The following is a 12,500-nucleotide window of genomic DNA, read 5'->3' on the forward strand; positions in this document are numbered from 1 at the left end:
AGCAAGAGAGAAACAAAGAGAAGAAAAACAATCTATATCTATATATGCCAAAATACATATAGATAATGCTATAGCCACTTATCAATAGTGATAGTTAAAGACATACTTTTTACCTGTTGTATGTTAGCTGAGCACGGTTGTATTTCATACCACTGTTCTGACCTCATCCAAGACGAAGAAATGAACCCATCTCATATAATTGTGGAATCTTTTATGTTACTTGATTCTTCTTTTGGCTTAACCCTAAAACACAGTGGAGTTTGGAGGTCCATGTGCACACAGGATGTGAACTATTTTGATGCACAATTACTTGAGCTCAAATAATTCTCATTTGAATTCTTTTGATGCCTTTTGCCATATTTCAATGCTTGTGCACAAATGCTTGGAAATGACAATTGTCACATTTTGTCTTTTAAAGGTTAAGAAAGGATACAAAATATTGCATCAGCAAAAATACTGACAATTCCTTTTCATACATGTGGCATTATATAATCTGTAATCATTCACTGGATGGTCTTCTGTTCTTTTCCCTTCATTTCTGCTGTATTCTTCTCAGTTTCCAAAAGACAGAGGTCATCTTCACGTATGTAACACAATTTCAGCTTTTTGTAATAGCTGACTTGAATGGACTAGGAGGTCTTCGTTCATTTTCCTCAAGTAATTCTTTAGGGTAGGACATCAAACAAGATGTTCTTTTCTCTATCCTGAATGCACTGTGACATGTTGAAACAACTAATCATAGAACTTAATGGTAATTGTTTTTTGTTTGTATATAACTTTATATGAATTTTAAACAGGTATCATGACATAATTCAAGAATCTGAACCAAGAAAAGGATTCTTAATCTTTATAAACTGATTAATAATACAAGACAATTCCTATGGTCAAAACATTTTGATTTCAGATTTTGTTAAAAAATAAAGAAAAAAACAAAAACAAAAAGAGATTCCTCAACCAAACATATATAGAAGCAAAATTACTTTTTCTGTCACTTTGCCCTATTTTGAAATCAGATTTTATCTTACTCTAAATTCTAAATCCTAAATTTATATAATAAAAGTATGTGAAAATCAATACTGATTTCCTTAAAGAATAAAGCTCAAAAGCCTATCAAATTATTAGCTGGTTCTTTAATTCCAAGTGTTCTTTGTCTATAAATATGACAATCTTTCAAAGATGATGTTAAATCTGTGACAACTACCTTCCTGGTATGACTGGTATAACTTCAAAAGGTATACCAGTGTCTATCACACATGTCTTAACACATTTCTCAAAGCACTCCAGAGGATCCAAATGACAGCCATCATCCATAAATCTAGGTCAAAGCTTGCTTCATGTCTACCAACTCTTGCAGATCTTACTTGTGCACAGATGAGGAAGAAAAAAAAAGACAGGCCTGACCAGATTTGTTACTGCCTCAGAGCACGGTTTCGCATGTTGGTCCAGTGCAGAGGCTGGTTTGCCGATTTGGAATATGGGCTCACTTCTTGGCTTGGAGGGGGTTGAAGCCATGATGCTGGTGATCACATGGAAATGCAACAGCATCAGGATGAACTTTGGAGGTTTTGATCTCTTGCTTCACATTATTTTCCTGGTTCAGTTTAGATATTTCACAAATTTAAAGTAGATGGTACCACAGGAGTAACAAAAGAAGTATATATGAATTAATAAAAGGAAAAGAGAGAGAGAGAAATCAAAATCAAAATAAAACATGTATAAAATATATATATATATTTTTTATGCAATCCTGGATATCAAAGCTGGAAGCATATCTGTAACTGTCTTAGAACACATGCAAAGAAATACTTATTATCCCTCTGAGGTATGACCTAGCAAAAGACAATCACATTGGCTTATCACCACGTACGTTCTGGCTCTCCTCTGCTACTGACTACCGCAAAAGCTTGCTATACCAACCAATCTTGGTGCCCTTCCTGCTCCTTAATGCAGGTGAAGCTGGCGAAGTGTCCTGGTACATGCGAGTGACAGTGCGTAATGATGTGTACACGTTTTGTAGTTTCCTCTCGAGCTGGTCTCTGTTATTATCGAGGGTGGTCAACTGCTGTTCCAGGGCTTCGACATGACCTTCCTCTCTGGATAATTTCACCTATGAAAAGAAAGAGAAGTTGAAGAGAAAGAGGAAGAGGAAGAAGAAAAAAAGTTAGTGGATTTTTTTTCTAAAACATGAGCATCAGTATGCAGACACATTAAGCCTACAATACAAGCTGATCTATTCAACTACATAATTATTTTACAATTTTCTGTCCATGATTAACATTGCTTTTGTTTTTTTCTATTTTGCTGTTTCTTGATTTTGCAATCTACTATCCAAATAAAAGAGAAAAAAAAGAAGTATATAAATCAAGTTAGGTCTAATTTACCTTGAGATCACTGATTTGTTGGGTAGCATTATTGAGGTAATTTTCAAGGTTTCTAGATTTTGCAATCTACTATCCAAATAAAAGAGAAAAAAAAGAAGTATATAAATCAAGTTAGGTCTAATTTACCTTGAGATCACTGATTTGTTGGTTAGCATTATTGAGGTAATTTTCAAGGTTCTTCTTCTCATCATTTAGCTTGCGCTCATTTGCACGAGACTCCTCAAGACTGAAAGGAAAATGGGAATAATTTTAGACTTCTGAAAGGAGAGAAATATCATAAAAAAAACACAAGTATATTTTTCAAGAAATATTCTATCATCTTTATCTTATTCTTTTTTTTGAGAGAGAGAGAGAGAGAAAAAAAGATAGCCTACCTTGAGGCAAGTTCCTGTTCCTTGGCTGCATGATGGTCCTCAAGCTCTGTCAGTCTGCGTTCAAGAAGAGCCAACTCCGTCTGCAGGTTGTCTCGCTCTCTCTCATACTCTGCCAGCTGCACATTATTGTTTGTTAGTTTAGTTATCCTCAAAATTTCATCCATATGGACCAGTATTCCTACATCGATTACAATGGCAGAGGGCTAACATGAATAAAATATCAAAATAACTATCACACAACTGTCAATGGGCTTGTGAATCCTCCTCAATGCTAGTGAGGTATTGTATGGAAAAACACATTCACAAACTAAAGTATAATAATGAATTACTATACTGGCCTCTGAGAAATGGTTATCCCTCCTTACCTTAGTCTTCAACTTGCTGACCTCCTTCCTACTCTCACTATGACGATCTTCCTCTTGCGTGAGGCGGAGACGGAGGTTTTCCAATTCCTGTGATTTGCCCATACCCTCGGTCTCCAATAGCTGAGGAAAAATTGCAATAAAATACATGACACTGCAAAATAGAAATTCAAATGCCATAATATTATCAAATGTAGTTGGGTTGTATCATATATCAGAATTCTCTAGAAACTTTAAACAGATTTATCTACAGCTTTATCTAACAATGGAGCTCGACATGAAAAAAGCAAACATATCTAATGTAGGCCCTTCTAACCTGAAGCTTCTTCTTAAGGTCAGAAACCTCCCTATTGGCATCTTGTTTGGTGGCGCTGAGTTCCCGGAGTTGCGTTGTCATGCGGGCTATCAAGTCTGCGTGCTTGGCTTCAGAGACTTCTAGGGCTGAAAAGTGCAAATCAAAAATGTTGATATCTATCTCTTGTGATCAATGTTTGCATTGGATTATGGAACTGAAGATAATCAAAGTTTAATGTTACTGATATCAAAACATTATTCTATAACAATTAAACTTACTGTTCAGCTTGGAATCTTTATCATCTATGCGTTTCTGCAAATCTCTCTTTTCGTTGTCTGATTTCTTGATGAAAGATTGCAGGTCACTTGAATGCCGTTCTTCGCTGGTTCTCATTTCCTCGTTGAGTCTTGTTACTTCTTTCTTTAATGTTACCCGGGTGTCTTCCGCTGTTTTGCAAGAGCAGAGCAAAGACGAAATGATCAGGATTAAGTCTCTAACCTAATATATTTATAATTTCAGTATCTATTTCATACATATACACAATAATGAGTAAGTATAAACTCAATTCTGCACCAGCACAAACTGATGAAAAAAGAGCAAAAAAAGGGATACCTGCAAAAATGCCAATAAAAAAACAACAGAAAAGGGCAACAGCATTAACAGCAGAACAGTGTGTTAAAAAGACCACAAAATCACAAGCGCTTTACCCTCTTTGAGTTTCTCTTCTGCATCCTCCAAATCCTGCTGAAGTCTACATGCATCCTCCCGAGCCAGTCTCAAGTCTGTCTTGATGGAGGTGATTTCCACCTCATGATCTCTTCTGGATTCATCTAGACGGCTCTGGAGCTCTCGTATTCTGCGCTCATATGAGTCTTTCTCGTCTTTGAGCTGCTTTTCAAAATGCTGACTGATGAAGAAAAACTCATGAGGTACAACTGCTTCATTTTAACCTCTCAGCATTACCACTTAAGAAATGGGACACTACTCTATTTAATACAATCCCATGCAAACTGTGCCCAAAAAATAAGAAAAGAGAAAATGCAAATGAAATGCAGGCAATTTCTCATTCAAAACACTGAAAGCATTGTGCTCCAGACATTATTACACTGGAATACTTGATGCACTTTCGAAGCACACCACCTTCAGTATAGCAAAACAACAAAAGGTTTATGACTGAACAATTGCAGAAGTTAATCATCTAGAAATTTATAATATGCTGCAAGAAAACTTGTTAACATCCTTCCCCCAAAACAGTGGAAAGCATCAGCAAGACTCATTTTCCTGATTTCTTGTGCCTTATGTATGTAGTGAGCAAGTGTGATCAAGCTCATTGTAAAACAATATAAACACATGATTATCATCACCATTACAGTACTCTTCAAGGAAAAAGTCACAAGAAAGAAAGAAAAAGGAAAGCATATGGCCCACACACCTAGATGAGTGCAATTCCTCCTTGAGCCTGACGATCTGGGTGTGCAGGGCCCCTTCACTTGCTCGGCCTGCTTCAGCCTTGCTGGACCCCTCACGGCGAAGTTGCTCCAACTGGTTCTCATAGCTTGACAGATCTCGTTGCAGGACAGACACCTTCTCTTCTAAGCTGGAGATTTCTTGTTTGGCTAGAAAGATATGTATATGGAACTTTGAGCAAACCAAATCATAACAATCACTGAGTTACAACTATCTATCAAAACTAGAATTACAATGCCATCATGCCTGATCTAACCCTTATCTCCTTAAAAAAAAAAGAAATAAAAGGGAATATTTCATACAAACATTCAAGTGTACATCCACCTTCACTGGGCTAATAAAGTGGGATGGGTCAAAGAACAATGAATATTGAAATTTGACTGTAACTGATGGTAAAATGCAGATACTGTGATTTAAGAGCATGTACATGTTACATTTTTGGATAAATCTAATAACAAACTCACTACAGTATATTCCCAGGCTACAAGATACTGAATCTACAACAAACACAGCTTATGAAGAAGAAGAAGAAGATGAAGAAGAAAGAAAGAAAGAAAGAAAGAAAGAAAGAAAAAAATTGAGTGCTCAGGCATCAATAAACCAGATATCCAATACATGAAGACCTACCTATCATCATTGACCTATGCTTCTCCTCCTCAAATCGGAGAGTTGAATCATCTCTCTCCCGCTGAAGTTTCTCGGTAAAGCGCTTCAGGTTCGATATCTCTTGGTCCTTCTTGAGTTCGAGCTCATCTCTCTCCATCTTCATAGAGTGGATGGTCGAGTTCAGTTTGTCTTCCAACTCTGATTGCAGGTTGTTCTGGAAATATTTAGAAAGACATGATAATTATCTTGTATTTCCCTTGGCTCTTTAAAACAGAATATCAATAAAAAGCTAAACTGATAAGTAAATTTTTCATACAATGGCAATTATTGAAGACCAAAAACAATTTTATTTGTGCTGCATAAGTTGCAGAGTTTAATACATTATAAAACTTCTTTCATACCTTTTCTTTGCGTAAACTGTCAATGGTCTCCTCATGCTGGTCCTTCATGTACATGATGGACTTCTTGTGTTCAGTTTCCTTTTCATCTAAACGACGTTCTAAAACAGTCCGTGCTTCTCGCAACTTAGATAATTCGCCCTCAAGCTCACGCTGGAGTTTGTTCATCTGCCAACATGATATTTAACATAAGTAACTTTAAATATAAGAAAAAGATATAAACATTTATATTTACAAACTATTAAAGAAACATGTATATATAAATATATAAATACATATATATATATATATATATATATATATCATATATATCATATAAATACATATATATATATATATATATATATATATCATATATATCATATAAATACATATATATACATATACATACATATATACATACATATACACACACACATACGCATACGCACATACACACACACAAACACATACATATACACATCTATACACACATTCACATTGATCTAACATTCCAAACCTTCTCTTACCTGAGTACTGAGACGCTCTTTGTCTGTTGTTAACTGCTGGTTCTCCTTCTCTAGCTGTGTTCGCCGAGCCTCATTGTTTGACCACTTCTTCTCTAAGGAAGTGGCAAAGCTTTCAAGACTCTGCTTTTCAGCCTTTAGAGTAGCTAATGATTCACGCAAAGCTGCCAGCTCCTTCTCTGCCCCTGTAAGCCTAACCTGTTAAAAAAAAGTATATATAAAAATAAGTAATCATTTGATGCTGTACAATTCTATGTTACTTTCAAATCAGGAGACTGAAATAAAAATATAAGTTTTATAGGTTCTAACATGATGTATCTCATGACAGAAAGAAAACTCTAATTCTTCAAACCATCTCACATATATACATATATATTCCAGCTGTAAAGAGTTTTTAAAAATCAACCATCAACAACTATAAAATCAACAATACGTATATATAGCAAAATATGCTGGATACTTGCCTCCATTTCAGCATTCTCCTTGGTCAGTCCTTCCTTGTCTGAATTGAGACGTTCAATAAGCTTGACTTTCTCTGCCAATGTGTTTGTGACTGTGGTGAGTTCACTTTCTAGATTAGTTTTGACTCTTTCCAAAGATGTCAGCTGTCCGTGTAGCTCATTTCGCTCAGATATTATGTCATTTAATTCTAATTCAATCTGTAGAAATAAAAAAAAAGTGGGTAAGTTGTTCAGTTCAGGATTTTCACTTAAGTTCAAACTTATAAGAATTACTCAAGTCTAAATGCTCCCGAAATATGCATATAAATTACAGTTTCATAAAACTTACCTTCTCCTTGTCAACATTAAGAAGATTAATTTTTTCATTGAGAGTAGTTATAGTGGTTTCGTGACTGGATCGCTCCTCCTCCAGTGCCTCCAGATCGTCTTTGAGTCGCTCCACTTCAGCCCGCAGTTCTGCTCTCTCTGTGCCCAATGCTGCACGCTCGGTCTCCAGTGAAGTGATCTTGGACACCAGCTGAGACTTGTCTTGGCCCAAATTGATGTTGTAAGACTCAACCTTACAAAAAAGAGTAAGAGGTGAGAATGTAAAAAAGAAATTCAAGAATAAGGAAATAAATCAGAACAAAATCAAAGAAAAATTAAAGAAATAGAAAGAGAAATTATATCTGCTTTAAAAATCTTGCTTCAGGGTTCACTAGCACAGCATACCTTCTCCAGGGCATCCCTTAGGTCAGTCTCCTGACGCAGGGAGTGTGCCAGCTTAGCCTCAAGGTCCGCTCGCTGCCGCTCCATTCCTCGAATCTGGTCCTTCAGCTCATCTCTCTCCTGGTCTAATCGTTCTTCAGCAGCTCGGACCTTCCCCAAGGTTTCAGATAGAATGGTTACCTGTAAGAAAGATTAACCAATTGTATTCTGATATATGGAAATGAATAATGATTCCCACAGTTGTATCTATATTCATAAGTGTGAGGCAAATACCATGCCATACCCTAAATCATTGATTAATATTTCATAACAATAAAAGCATAAAAAAAACACCAGTATTTCATAGTGATTACAAAATATCACCAATAGCAAGAAAAAAATCTGAATGATGATCTTACTTCAAATAAACATACTAAAACTAATCACATTAACATCTAGAATGATTCCAGTTTTAAAAGTTAAAATCATATATACAGATTTCAAGCAGTTGGCAAACAAATATCACTAAAACACAGGTTTGAATATACATTTAAAGGTTATGTACATATACAGTTAAAGGTTTAAATCTATCTCTAACTTCTAAACCAAAAACACTTCCCTTACTGTTTAGTTGTTTTTTTTTCTCAAAATATATGTATTTCTCATACTAAATATTTAGTATAATGAAGCAGTTGATCTATTTCATCAATGCTGATTAATCTTGCAGTATCATACAGAGGACAGTAGATAACTATTTCCTTTCTTAATTGTTCCTTCCCTTTCTAATGAACTTACCCTTACATGATCAGTGCTATTTATGTATAATATTATCCTCTATCTTTCCCATAAATCTCTTTCATTCAGTCTAAATAAATCACCAATGGATATGAGACTTCTGGATCTAATATGATTACCAATTTCCATGAGATGCAAAAGAGGAACCTGTGAAAGTTTTCTTAATTCAATTTTGAGTTAATTCCCATCCTAATCCACTCCAGACTTGTCCTTCACCATAAAGCACACACATGTATTCATACATACACAGAGTGAGGATCTGGATTTTGAGGGTAAGACTTGAATTTCTGGGCTCAGTAAGTTAGTATATCTTTTACATATTTTGTTCTTGTGAAATACCTGGTTAAACAGGCTGAAATACTTTTATCGGAAACATAGTTTTGTAGCTGCATTGAAGTTATTTGTATGGCATATCTAACTGGTTACCTCAGGTACCTGAAGATAGTATGAAAAAAGAAAACTAGGAAGGGTACCTAACAAGATTCAGCAGCAGCCATTTATGTTACAGATGTCAATGTTTAACACTGACCAACTAAGGATAAGTGCTCTTAAAAGAGGGTAGTATATGAAACAATAAATCATCAAAACCATGAAATGACCATGGAAGATGGAAAAACTTGATGGAGTACCTCTCTTTTCACCTACTACACCTGTACAATGTGAAGCTTTATACTGCACAAATGAATGATAAAAAATGTTCAAGAATCATATTGGAGTCACAATTGCACTGGCTGCAAGACCACCTAATTTCACAGTGTCCTAGCACTGTTTTTCAATAATATGTACAAAAACTTCTTTGTCTTGGAAGTTCCCTTTTGAAGTGAACTTTACTTCATATACAACTTTGCATTATTGGATTACATGCATAACTTAGGAAGGTCTTTCATCTGTGGTGTATAACAAACACTCTGTAACCCAAGTTGTCTCATATTAAATGCAAAGCAAGATTAGATTATAGAAGACATCCACATGGTGCACAAAACAAAGGCAGATTACATCATGTACAGCAGAGCCATCACTTTACAAAAACACATAGAACTTGCAAAGGATATTCAAAGGACATGATGATCTACAATTAGTGATTTTATCCAGTCAGATTCTAGGGGATTCTGTTGACTCCTACAAAGTTCCATTGAATTTAATATCCTTTCCATTGTGTCAACTACAGACACACATACATGAATCACAGTGTAGGCAAATACATTTCTTACTATGGAGTGAATAATCTTGCATGATTATGTACATTATAATTATATAAATGCAATATTTCTATGTCCTTTGAATAACATCTACTGTTCTGCTGAACAACACTGAACATTAAGGGGACAATACCACAGCCTTAAAATATCATTTTATATATTCAAAAATGGATGAGCATGGATAAACCAAACACTAGCACACACAATAAACACAGATTTTAACAAATAGTTTTTACAGCTCACAACTCCAACAATAAATTATGCTTATCCTTTGGTGTGAAGAGGCATGTAACTGCTAGCCTTATTCATATTAGCTGCCAATTAGTCATCATAAAACAAGAAATGTACAATTTCGTTTGCTTACTGTTCATCAATATAAAGCAGACATAACAGTTTTAGCAATGACTAAATAAAAATTCCAAATCTCACTTTCACTCTTACTGACTTTCTGATTTCTAGACAAAAACTACTATTGTAAAAGTGCTTTACCTTATAGCTTTCCTTCGTCGAAGTATAGAAGGAACATTTAAGATGTTCAATTAAGGGCAGATTGACCAAGAGGTTAATACAACAGTGAAGGGTAGATGAAAAGATCAAAACTACTGAGTAAAAAGACTGTTTGGACAACTATCTGAATTTTTATAGTCCTACTGTCCAAGTCTATGATCTACATAAAATACATGTGATGCACATTATCAAAAATTATTATCATACTAGATAAAAGAGAAACAGAATGAACAAGATGAGGAATAACCTGTAATAAAACTCAATGTGGCCAATTACCACAGTTCCATATTGCACTATCAAAAAGGTTAAGGTTGCACTAACAGAAAAGGTTAATGGAAATAGTATCTTTGTCCTACAAAGGCTTTCCTTAAAAAAAAGGTAAACCTATTAACATTGTAACGAATTTTCAATCTAATACTTTATTTACACTATATAAAATTTTGTAAATATTGGAGCAGTTGAATGGTTTGCACTCCTTAATTTTTTTTCTCCTGCTTTAGTTAGAAACAGTAAAGCATCTACTTGAAAATAAAATAATCGAGCCTGGGAGCATAAGCCAGCTTTCACTATCTCACACTGTGCCCAGTTTCCATATACTTTATATCACTTGCAGTGTTATGTAAGTTGTTTTTGTACTCAATCAACTTTTCATTAGCAAACACATACTAAAAAAAAGTGTTTTCTTCAGCTACCAGTGATAACAAAACAAACTAAAAATAAGGTGCTTGTCAAAGAGAAAGCTTCAAATATCTGTCAATACATCATTCACCCAGATGGCCATGTTAAACTGTTTTCAACCTGTTTACATCTTTCTTTATATCTCTATCAATAGAACAAAAACACTTAAAGACAAATAAATGATAACAGAAATGTATACTGTATGAATAAAAGAGTCAATTTCATTATCATATTTAAACTGGAACAATTAAGCTTTTGAAATGAAATTTCATGAAATTCCTATATAACACGAAACCCATCAACTGACCTTAATACATCATCCCGACTACATAACCATAAAACATATACAACCAAATCTACATAGCCTTATCTCTTTGCTTCTATCGAAAGGATTAAGGAAGGAACACTGTACCTGTTGTTGAACACTGGCCAGCTCAGAGTTGAGAACAGTGATGGTGTGAACATGCTTCTGCACTTCCTCTTTTTCCTTCCCAAGCTTACTGTTGAGGTAAGCTCGTTCTTCGCCCAAAGCTGCCTTCTCCTTCTCCAGTTCGGCAACCTGCTTGCTTCTGCGTTCTGTTTCTTCTTCTGCAGTTTGCAACTATTGGAGAAAGCTCATAATAGTAAATTATATCACGGGTCAGAGGCACTCAATGACACTAAAGTTTGTATCATATTAGTTCAAATGTTGTATCACCAAACCTTTTTTTGAGATCCATAGACATTTTCTTTGATAAAAACACACAGGTAAACATATTTATATTAAACCTATAGATACCTGCACACTATAGCCTTTTAAACTACTAATAAAAGCTTATATTTCACCAACCACAAAAATATTTTTTCCTGAATATGTTGAAAATCCCTGCATGACTCTGAACCAAAGAACCTACCTGGGCTTTGAGAGTCTGCTTAGCTTTCTCAAGGGAACTCTTCTCTGCCACAGCTGCATCCAGGTCTTCTGTGAGTCGCTCCTTCTCCCTTCCGATCTCCTCCTTCTGTCTGTGCACCGACTCCAACTCATCACGGAGGTCAGCAATGGTAGTTTCCAGGGTCCGTTGAGAATCTTCAGTTGCCTCATATTGCTTCTTCAAAGATGCAAGTTGATCCTTGGTGGAAGTTAGCTTAAGCTGCAGGAAGTAAAAACACAGACATTACTATAGGAGGTCTTGGAAAAGGAACCAGAAAACAAAGCAATACATTACTTTTGATCATGGACTAACTGGTTATTGAAATAAAAGTTCTGTACCTGTAACTCATGGATTTGTACATGTCTATTTGAGAGGGCTGTTCGGACAGCAGAAACAGTGCTCTGGGGTAGGTCTGGTGCCACACCTTGCTCCGAGTCACGCACGATTCTGTGAAGTATAAAGTATGAAACAAATGGCTTGTAAAGCAGGTGTAGTAATGTAGATATACTTTATTTGGTATTACATACACCTACATTATTATCAATATAATGATACTGTGAGTTAATAATCATTGTTTGATAGGCTTTTCTCTTGTATTCTTTGATAGCATTAAACAACACATTCTTCATTAGATAAATATGCTCACTTTCTACATACATAATGAATACACACTCACTGAAATATATACACATGTAAATCTCATTTTTGAGAAAAAACAAAACAGTTTCTGTGATATATATATATATATAATATATATATATATATATATATATTATATATATATATATATATATATATATATATATATATATATATATATAAATGTGTGTGCTTGTATGTATGTGTGTGTGCGTGTATGTATGTGTGCGTGTA

The 12,500-nt window shown here is 35.0% G+C and overlaps 1 protein-coding gene across 10 annotated transcripts in view; it reads right to left on the bottom strand.

Annotated features, from left to right (window-relative positions):
* The window catches only part of LOC122255364 (uncharacterized), a 217,062-nt gene that overhangs the window by 22,235 nt on the left and 182,327 nt on the right, over nt 1-12,500 (bottom strand). For all 10 annotated transcript variants that reach the window (XM_086531097.1, XM_086531096.1, XM_086531095.1 and 7 more), the window contains exons 12-28: nt 11,966-12,074; nt 11,610-11,846; nt 11,129-11,317; nt 7,562-7,738; nt 7,179-7,409; nt 6,854-7,048; nt 6,393-6,587; nt 5,887-6,051; nt 5,507-5,699; nt 4,845-5,028; nt 4,120-4,319; nt 3,691-3,858; nt 3,434-3,558; nt 3,121-3,240; nt 2,756-2,871; nt 2,508-2,607; nt 1,918-2,107 (exon numbers count right to left, since the gene is read on the bottom strand). In XM_086531097.1, the coding sequence (XP_086387223.1) occupies nt 1,918-2,107; nt 2,508-2,607; nt 2,756-2,871; nt 3,121-3,240; nt 3,434-3,558; nt 3,691-3,858; nt 4,120-4,319; nt 4,845-5,028; nt 5,507-5,699; nt 5,887-6,051; nt 6,393-6,587; nt 6,854-7,048; nt 7,179-7,409; nt 7,562-7,738; nt 11,129-11,317; nt 11,610-11,846; nt 11,966-12,074 (2,894 nt within the window). The remainder of the gene's footprint in view (nt 1-1,917; nt 2,108-2,507; nt 2,608-2,755; nt 2,872-3,120; nt 3,241-3,433; nt 3,559-3,690; nt 3,859-4,119; nt 4,320-4,844; nt 5,029-5,506; nt 5,700-5,886; nt 6,052-6,392; nt 6,588-6,853; nt 7,049-7,178; nt 7,410-7,561; nt 7,739-11,128; nt 11,318-11,609; nt 11,847-11,965; nt 12,075-12,500) is intronic.

The sequence above is a fragment of the Penaeus japonicus genome, unplaced genomic scaffold (genome assembly GCF_977035675.1).
Source record: "Penaeus japonicus unplaced genomic scaffold, GWHDUDI00000001_assembly GWHDUDI00000035, whole genome shotgun sequence".
Lineage (NCBI taxonomy): Eukaryota > Metazoa > Arthropoda > Malacostraca > Decapoda > Penaeidae > Penaeus > Penaeus japonicus.